This window comes from Arachis hypogaea, chromosome 3 (genome assembly GCF_003086295.3).
Source record: "Arachis hypogaea cultivar Tifrunner chromosome 3, arahy.Tifrunner.gnm2.J5K5, whole genome shotgun sequence".
Taxonomy (NCBI): domain Eukaryota; kingdom Viridiplantae; phylum Streptophyta; class Magnoliopsida; order Fabales; family Fabaceae; genus Arachis; species Arachis hypogaea.
The window spans coordinates 128,441,702-128,451,359 of NC_092038.1; the positions used below are offsets into that span (position 1 = coordinate 128,441,702).

The 9,658-nt window shown below is 35.9% G+C and overlaps 4 protein-coding genes across 5 annotated transcripts; 2 read left to right on the forward strand and 2 right to left on the reverse strand.

The window, feature by feature from the left end:
* Positions 1–351: 351 nt before the first annotated feature.
* Positions 352–1,236, reverse strand: LOC112791499 (17.3 kDa class I heat shock protein). The gene has a single exon (XM_025834357.3). It carries the CDS (start codon positions 1,026–1,028, stop codon positions 573–575), a length of 456 nt encoding a protein of 151 aa, XP_025690142.1. The 5' UTR covers positions 1,029–1,236; the 3' UTR covers positions 352–572.
* Positions 1,237–3,331: 2,095 nt separating this feature from the next.
* LOC112791501 (17.3 kDa class I heat shock protein-like) lies at positions 3,332–4,177 on the forward strand. Its single transcript, XM_072227319.1, has one exon. The coding sequence runs from the start codon at positions 3,566–3,568 to the stop codon at positions 4,028–4,030; it is 465 nt and encodes a 154-aa protein (XP_072083420.1). The 5' UTR covers positions 3,332–3,565; the 3' UTR covers positions 4,031–4,177.
* A 261-nt stretch (positions 4,178–4,438) lies between these two features.
* LOC112791502 (18.5 kDa class I heat shock protein-like) lies at positions 4,439–4,846 on the forward strand. The gene has a single exon (XM_025834361.3). The coding sequence runs from the start codon at positions 4,439–4,441 to the stop codon at positions 4,844–4,846; it is 408 nt and encodes a 135-aa protein (XP_025690146.1).
* A 705-nt stretch (positions 4,847–5,551) lies between these two features.
* LOC112791500 (protein DEHYDRATION-INDUCED 19) lies at positions 5,552–8,323 on the reverse strand. Of its 2 annotated transcripts, XM_025834358.3 has the most exons (5): positions 7,837–8,323; positions 7,595–7,734; positions 6,465–6,542; positions 6,066–6,355; positions 5,552–5,943 (listed from the first exon to the last, which is right to left on the reverse strand). In XM_025834358.3, the coding sequence occupies exons 1-5, from the start codon at positions 7,913–7,915 to the stop codon at positions 5,835–5,837; spliced, it is 696 nt and encodes a 231-aa protein (XP_025690143.1). In that variant the 5' UTR covers positions 7,916–8,323; the 3' UTR covers positions 5,552–5,834. The 2 variants fall into 2 exon arrangements, with proteins under 2 accessions (XP_025690143.1, XP_025690144.1); XM_025834359.3 differs by lacking the exon at positions 6,465–6,542 and having other exon boundaries at positions 6,066–6,349.
* Between the last annotated feature and the right edge of the window lie 1,335 nt (positions 8,324–9,658).

The window sequence follows — 9,658 nt, forward strand, 5'->3', positions numbered from 1 at the left end:
CACCGAAATATATATTCATATCTGTTTTTTTTTTATGACAATGATATCCCATTCGGTACGATAAAAATCAGGTTGTCAGAGGGGCTTTTTATTCCTAAACTTCTGTTTCTTCAGATTTCACTCAGTAGCTGCTAAATTAACCAACAGATCGCATTGTTTCTGGTTCAGTGAGTTGAAATTTGTTCACTTTAAACAGAGACGAATAGAATTAGACCATCCTCAACTTCCAACCAAAGGCTGAGAGCACTCCTATATGACTTCATGATTGATTATATAGCACATCAAATGGTGTTTATTATAACTCACGGTTGCATTGGGAACCTATCGGCCGTTTGGTTCGTAATTCCCAGATTTGTACCCAAAATATAAGTTGTATTGGAAATTACTTAAAACTATGTATAATATAAAAACGTTACAAGACCAATTGATTCGGCATTTACGAAAACACGCAGAAAATACAATACAAGAACCTCACCGTTCAATTTCCCATTTATTCACATGACACGCAGAAAGCACACTACAGCATTCAAGAACAAGAGATTACTAGATCACTGTATACTGCATACTTTTGCTTAACCAGTAATTTGAATGGGCTTAACATCATGTTTCTTAACTTCCGCCTTGGGAACAGTGACAGTAAGAACACCATTCTCCATGGATGCCTTCACCTGATCCATCTTGGCGTTCTCGGGGAGCCTGAACCTCCGCATGAACTTGCCGCTGCTGCGCTCCACACGGTGCCAGGTGTCATTCTTGTCCTCCTTCTCAACGTTCCTCTCGCCGCTGATCTGAAGGACACTGTTATCTTCGATCTCAACCTTCACTTCCTCCTTCTTCAGACCAGGAAGATCAGCCTTGAACACATGCGCTTCGGGAGTCTCCTTCCAATCCACACGAGTGTTCACGAATGCAGAATTCTCTGAAGAAGTAAGAGAGCTCGGGAATTGGAAGTCCCTGAAAGGGTCCCAAACGTCGAGGGAGAATGGGTCGCTCCTTCTGCCACCAAAGAAACTTGGAATCAGCGACATCTTCTCTTTGTTTGATGATTAAGGTTGTAACTTGCAAGCAGAGAATGTAGGTGTAATTGTCGTTGTCAATGCTTGTGCCCGATAATGTTGAAGATGAGAGAGGACACGAGGTATTTATAGTGATTAATGGAGGAACGGAATGAAGATGCAGCTTCTAGAAATATCCTACTTATTTCTTCATCTATTCGATTCGAAGCTGTTCTGGATTCCTCTGGGGCTAGTAGAGAAATAGAACATGATACAACAAGAAGGCTCTAGATTTTTTTTTTTTTCGTTTACAGAAGGCTCTAGATTCAACATTACAGCCTCTTGTGTGAAGCCCATGACTTAAAGGGCTTAAGGATTGATTAAAATGAAACAATGAGCCCAATAACAAATAAATAATAGAACTCAAGTTCTTACCAGTATGACAAAAAATAAGTTCTTACCGCTAATATTTCCAAAATAAATAAATAAAATTATTCTTAACAGCTTACCGAATACCGATATAAAAAGAAAAGGAAAAATTCTTACCAATTTAATATATGTGAACTGGATCAAATTCTTCTAAACTGATAAAATAAAAAATTAATTATTTTTAAATTAAAATAATAGAATTTACATATAAATATATAATAAAAATTACAATTTCAGCGGTAATTAATTAATCTCTCATTTTATTAGTTTATCAATATTTTTATTTTAAATGATCTAAATTCTTTTAAACTACCAATAGTTTAAATTAATAGAAACATGTGCTTCAACCAAAAAAGTAAAGCCAAATTGAAGGTTTAGTGTGCTTATGTTTTGGTCATGTATGAATTTCTAATTTTGACAAATAATGTTTGCTCTCGTTTGAGATTATTTACCTAAGAGGGAAATATCTACATTTGATCAAATTATGTATTGATTTTACACAAGAGAATATTTTACAAGTAAATGTGAAATGTAAATTACAATGATATGGTTCGTTGTATTAATGAAAATATTGTTAATATTTGGGGAGCGAATATTTTTACTTTTAATTTCATAATATTATTTTTCTATTATATGTTATTTTTAAATTATTTTTAATACAATTTTTTATTATTATAAAAAATAAAATAACGAAAATTAAAATAATTTTTAAAAATTTACATAAAATAAAATTAATAATGTCGTATTTGGAAATAACAACCTCACTTCCTAATGTATATAGTATTCACCAAAGAGTAATGCTAGGAGGCCAGTAATTTTTATGATTGTTAGCCATCAACTAGCCATCAATGATGATTTGATGGTGTGAGATTGGTATGAGATTTCATCCAATGGCTCACCTTCTTCTGCTGGTTACATGCTGGCCAAAATTCAATAAAACTGCTGGTCCCCTAGACTTTTCCTTCACGAAAGAGTAATGCTAGGAGGCCAGTAATTTTTATGATTGTTAGCCATCAACTAGCCATCAATGATGATTTGATGGTGTGAGATTGGTATGAGATTTCATCCAATGGCTCACCTTCTTCTGCTGGTTACATGCTGGCCAAAATTCAATAAAACTGCTGGTCCCCTAGACTTTTCCTTCACGAAAGAGTAATGCTAGGAGGCCAGTAATTTTTATGATTGTTAGCCATCAACTAGCCATCAATGATGATTTGATGGTGTGAGATTGGTATGAGATTTCATCCAATGGCTCACCTTCTTCTGCTGGTTACATGCTGGCCAAAATTCAATAAAACTGCTGGTCCCCTAGACTTTTCCTTCACGAAAGAGTAATGCTAGGAGGCCAGTAATTTTTATGATTGTTAGCCATCAACTAGCCATCAATGATGATTTGATGGTGTGAGATTGGTATGAGATTTCATCCAATGGCTCACCTTCTTCTGCTGGTTACATGCTGGCCAAAATTCAATAAAACTGCTGGTCCCCTAGACTTTTCCTTCACGAAAGAGTAATGCTAGGAGGCCAGTAATTTTTATGATTGTTAGCCATCAACTAGCCATCAATGATGATTTGATGGTGTGAGATTGGTATGAGATTTCATCCAATGGCTAAAATATTTTGACATTGGGATGAGTTAGCATTCTGATTGATTCTATAAGGCTAAAATTGTTAGATTTGGGTTTTCTAAAATTTCAATTTTATTTTAGAAAGTAAAGTGTAATTTTTTATTATTTATTTTATAGATAAGACTAAAAATAAATATGAGAGAGAAACCATTCAAGAGTAAAAGATCACATCTTATTCTCTAAAAAAAATTTAAAATTTAGAGGATTCAAATCCAAAATTGTTATATCCAAATAAAGCCACGGTAAAGACTCGAAGCTCTTCGAAACTTGGAATTTACCAAACGAAAATTTATTTATTTATACTTAAAAAAGAAAAAAAGAAGTTAACGAATCAATAGGCCTTTCTAGAAAATACCGGATGAGTCCTCTATGGCAGTTTAAATACCCGGTGTGTCCTCTTTGCCCATGATCAAGAAAACATACAGAAGCAGTTCTCTGATAGCAAACAAAGCCACAGAACACAACAATCACTCTCTTTCGGAGTAGCAAGTATATCATCTAATAGAGGAAAAGATGTCTCTGATTCCAAGTTTCTTCGGTGGCCGAAGGAGCAACGTCTTCGATCCTTTCTCCCTCGACGTTTGGGACCCCTTCAAAGACTTCCAATTCCCGAGCTCTCTTACTTCTTCAGAGAATTCTGCGTTCGTCAACACTCGTGTGGACTGGAAGGAGACTCCCGAAGCTCATGTGTTCAAGGCTGATCTTCCTGGTCTCAAGAAGGAGGAAGTGAAGGTTGAGATCGAAGATAACAGTGTCCTTCAGATCAGCGGAGAGAGGAACGTTGAGAAGGAGGACAAGAACGACACCTGGCACCGTGTGGAGCGCAGCAGCGGCAAGTTCATGCGGAGGTTCAGGCTCCCCGAGAACGCCAAGATGGATGAGGTGAAGGCAGCCATGGAGAATGGTGTTCTCACTGTCACTGTTCCCAAAGCAGAAGTTAAGAAACCCGATGTTAAACCCATTCAGATCACTGGTTAGACGTGCGTGAGAATGAAGCAATTCTGCATCCAATTAGCTGTTGAGTCTTGTTTGTTTTCCTCTTGTAGTAATGCGTCTGTCTGTGTGTGTGTAATCTCCGCTTAATTCTGTTATATTTTGCTTGAAAATGGTGTGATTTCTTCAAAAGAAGGACTATCTTGCAATTTAGTTTATATGGTTTGAAATTGAACAAGGTAAATAAAAATCACAGGCCTATTAGTTTTACGTATTTTCCTCGCCATCCAAAAAGGACCTAAATGAAGAATGGAGACTTGTAATTTAATCCACGAGTTTTGGCGAATAATTCTCCTAACCTTCCCCAACGCTTCCTAAAAGGAAACAAGTTATTTATTCTTGTGTTATTAATGTTGAACAAGTTAATTACAAGAGAAAATCGCAGATTAAGAAATGTCGATTATCCCAACGACGAACCCCCTGGAGGAAAACTCTTCCCTTGCACTGCCACAACTGTCACGGGAGGACCCCTTGTTCGTGAGCAGAGACGTGGATTGGAAGGAGACGGCAGAAGCGCACGTGTTCAGGGCTGATATGACGGGTCTGAACAAAGAGGAGGTGAAGGTTGAAGTTGAAGAAGGCGGTGTGCTTCAGATAAGCGCCGAGCGGAGCGTACAAAGGGAAGAAAAGAACGGTGATGCCACGCACCGCGTCGAGTGCGCCACTGGAAGATTCTCCAGGAGCTTCACTCTTCCTGCTAATGCTAGAATGGATCAGCTCAAAGCTTCCATCGACAATGGGGTTCTAACTGTCACTGTCCCCAAAGACGACCTCAACCTATTGCATGCTGTTTCCAATTGACTGCACCAAACTCTCGCTCTTCGTTTTTGCTGGATTTGAATTTCATTCTTTGCTTCCTTTTTTGTTTGTTTGTGGAGTTAGAAGAAAGAAATAAATGTGTTTGTGTTAGTTAACGTTATCATCACAAGTATTTTCATTCATTAATTGTATCAAAACAAGATATCTTCGAATAGAATAATGGCATTTTCTTAATTAATTGATCCCACCATGACCATTGTAGTGAAAATTGTTGAAATTTGTTCATTATTATTAGACTATGCATTGATTTCCCCAAGGGTCATAGTCAGACTTGGTTTTCTCGCTAGTATTACGAAGTTGATTCACTAGCAATTTCTAATCTGTACTAAGCAATTTTTCAAGAAGAACGAAGCTGATATTCAACGATGTAATCCTAGTGGAAAATTGATCTAATTAATAGCCGGAATGTCAATAATACGATGACCTTGACTTCGAAACCTAACGATTTAAGAACAGAGCCACACCAACCGGAGATAAATAATTAGTGTTATTGGATTCCTTAACGTATATAAGCTCACCAATTGCAAATCTTTTTTTCTTATGTGTGCGTTTGAAACTAAGAAAGATGTTACACATTGAATCTTTGTTTTTCCGTTTTATGAAGATCATCCAATTCTTTTTCATCAGGCTATCCGTTTCCAATGGAAATGAACTACGAATTATAATAGGTCTTATGAGTCATGAGGATGATTCAAGATTCATATTGCCAATATATAGCAAAATAATTCAACAGTAGGCTCTTTCTTTATCTTTTTTTGTTTTTTCCCCAAGAAAGCGATACATCTCTATCTACTTGTCTAGTGGAGTTGCTTACAAGGATGGATAAATTGATATCTCATCAAAGTGGGCACCATGTCAAAGGTGCCACTGCCACAATATCCAATCCAAAGGATGGATCTTTGGCCCGGTTTCCTGCATCAAAGGACGACTGTTGATTGATTCTTCTCTTCTAAGCAACTTAAAGCCTCTGTTAGTCGCCTAACAAGGTTGAAAGAAACAAATCCTGCACAAAACCAGATCTCCCAGCTGCTTGTCTCATCCTTTTCTCCCGCTCTTCAGCGCTCAACGACGGATCAAAGCTGCAGACACATACAGAACAAGGAATGTTATGTAACCCCATTTTTTTTAATATGCATTAAGCATGATGGTCCATGCACGTTCCACTTAGTGATGACTTGAGAGACTCAGAATTTTAAAGCACCTTGATTTCCATATATGTGAAGGTGCTGTATTCTTTGCAGAAGACTCTTCAGCACTGGTTACCACAGATTTAGAAATTTCTTCAGCTTCACAAGCAGGGAAATTTAAAATAAGAGAGGACAAGAACGGATCAGTGGCTGCATTAGATACTGTGGAACTGTTTGATGACCGATATCCGCCACTGCCACCAAGAAGCACCTGTAAATGAGCCTCACGAAGATCACGACCCAAGAGTGACAATGTTTGACTGTTTGGGATGGCAACTCTTCTTAACCTGCGCCTTCTCTGTAAGTAATCAATAGTTAAGGGAATCAATGAAGCGTGTTCATTTAGACTGCCCATCATCTTAGCAAGCACTTTGCAAATACATAAATAATAATCAGAAATGTAGAAAGGATATCTTAAACAAGTGCCCATGTTGCAGTGTTATGTGACTCAACATGTCCCTTGCAACTTTAACTGAGCATATGGGACAAATCTGTATCATAGAAAAAACAAACAATGAACCTATTATAAACAGGTTTAAAGATTAATTCAATCTTTGAGGCAGGGATATAAGGTAACAAGAGCACACAAGACAAATACAAACAATCAATCTTCAGCAGCTTTGATTTTTCCATTCAAAACTCGGCACAAACACAAATCATACATATTCTAGTTTCCACTACATGATCAGATGAGTTTAATTAATGATCTTTTCATCCTTAACATCTAGGGTTCAGGATTTGTAAGATTGTAACAAGCTACCTATCTGCATAAGAAGTTGCTGAGAACAAATGTCCTCAATGATGTTGAATATAATGTATAAATGAATTACACACAAGCATACAATACATACGGCAATTATCAAGAAACGGAGAAGATAACACAATTCTCGTTGAAGCTATATGCTCAATATCTAGGAGGAAATAAAAGGTTCAGCCTCAAGACCCCAAAACCTGTACTATCATTTAGCTCTGTATGAATTGTTCTTCAAGCATACTTATTCGAAATTATCACAAAATTTAAAACTAAACCATAGAACTCCTCTTCACACACACTTTCCTCGTCTACAAGGTTTACATTAATCAGTAAGAAATCTATCTAGATAATTTATCCCATATCTGATTATTCTAAATCCTGAAAAAGTATCACATCAAAGACATGCCAATTCTGAGAAAGTATCTCATGTAGCCACACTTTTGGCTCCGGATTTTATATGTAAACTACCTCATACAATACCTCTAAGCTAGAAACATAGAGAAAAATCCATTTCTGCTAAGCCATAAGGTTCAGCTTCCAATCAATTGAGTAAGCTATAATCTAATAAGCTACCAGCACCTTTGCTATCTATGCTAACCAATTTCTCTCCACAAATATTTAAGAACAAATAGGATCTAGCTTTAGATTGATTTATTTGTTCCTTTTGCGTGCGTGTGTGTGTGAGACAAAACAAACATAATCACATGAAAAATAACAGAACAACCATAAGATCTAAATAGCAACGTAAGGCAAGGAAGTGATATCAAAAGAAGAAGAATCATCATCTACCGTGACCCTGGATTCACATGAATGTTCATCTTCAAGATGCGAACACAAGGAGGCGATGTCGAAGTCCTCGTAACAATAGGGGCACGGAAAATCTGGTCGCACCTCTTCCTCCAAATCAAAATCATCCATTCCCAACCGATCTGAAAACACACCCCCAAATATATATAAAAAAATCAGATTTTGACTTGAACCAGAAATTTTTTCTCAACCATAAAAAAAAGATAGCAGCGAAGAAAAGGTACCTAGGTGTGGGTGATGATGCTGAAGAGCGTACTGTCTTTTTGCAGCGGCAAGGCGTGAGGTCCAGAACTCAGAATCCATCGAAGGATCAAAGATACAACTTTGATTGGAAAGGGGGGAAAAAGGTGCTATGAAATCAAAATTCAATAAAATACTAACAAAATAAATGGTTTTTAAAATTTGTTGCCCCGGATAAATTAAAATAATTTGTAATTGAAGCTGGTCTCCATGCTACAGGTCTAAAGCAAGAGATAGGTAGAGGATGAAGATTATTTTGTTGTCTGTAATATTATTTTGTTCAGAAATGAAGATTAGAAATATTTAGAATTGACTTATTCTAAGAGCTCGGTTGAGAGAATGCGGATTGAGATAGCCGACTGAAATGGGAAAGAGAGAGAGTTACTTTGTGGTTGCCGAAAAGATTTTTCATATGGGTTTAAACCTTTTTTTTTATCGTTGTTTTTAATTTGTTATACCATAAAAATATCCAACTTATTTTTACAGTACGACTAAGTTTTATTATTGCTTCTTTTTTTTTTCTTCTTAAAAGCAAAGGAAAAAATTCCAAATACTAAAGTTGAAAATTAAAATAAAAATTAACAACTCTGTTCATATTAAATTTTAGTATCAAATGGTTTATATAATAATTCAACTTATGTTTTACAACTTTGAATATTACACTAAGATAAGTGTTTATAAATATATCATATATATTAAACATCTAATAATTATATCTTAATCATCATATTAATTTATATCATTGAATTTTAACGGAATAGACCATAAAATTAGCTTCCAAGTTGCGATGGCTTTGAGCAATTGGGAGGAAATGTCGGACTTGTCTTGGTTGTTGGGTGATGTCTCCGTTTTGCTTTCTATTTATTGTTATGTGGCTACGAGACAATTTTATGGCCTCGTTTGTGATTCTTATCTACGATATTAGTTTTTGCAGAATTTAAGAGACAATAAAAAATTAATAGGGTCATTGGATAATATTAAAAGGTTTATCTATTATAGGATACATCATACCGCTTTTTATTTTTCATATAAAAAAACTAGCGTTATCCATCGTTATTGAAGTTTTGTGTGTTATCTAAGGAATTAAATCTAAAGTAGTTTTTAAGGTTCACAAAATGAATTAATTTAGTTTTTGATTTTTTAATTGTACTATTTATGTTTATAAGATGGAAAAAAATACAGTTAATTGATTCCTTCTCATTTTTTCGTCCAAATTATTTTTAGACGGCAGTAATCTGGCAAATGATTGTCACATTAGAGTATTTAATGGTTATATGACATGACAATTGAAAGTGTTTAATTTAATGTGGTTCTTGAATCTCTTTTTTAATTCTAATTGCAAAAGTAGCGCACCACTTCTTATTTTTCTTTCTCTTTGTTCGTTTTCTTCGTTGTTGTTGTGCTAGTTGGAACAATGGTTGGACGTGCAAATGAAGGAGACTGGAGTTCTATTCGATCAACGACAAAGACGCCAAGTCGCAGTAGAACCTCGCGAGTGCCAGAGCAGTGTGGATTTGGAAAACGCCCTGTGTTCCGATGATCTGGAACGAATACCCACCAAAACAAACCCTTCTTCGGATGCGCGAATTACAATGTGAGTTTGTCTTTAAGAAGTGTTGTTGAATTTTTTCGATGGCAGACGTTGTAGAAGATGATAATGAAAATTTTGAAGACGCTGCAGTATATAACAATGAAGAATTGAGCATGAGTCTTGCTTTGAGGATTGGCAATTAGGAGGTTAAATTAAGGACCCAAAAATATATAATAGAAATGTTAGGATTGCTGATTTTTTTTCTTGTTAGTTGT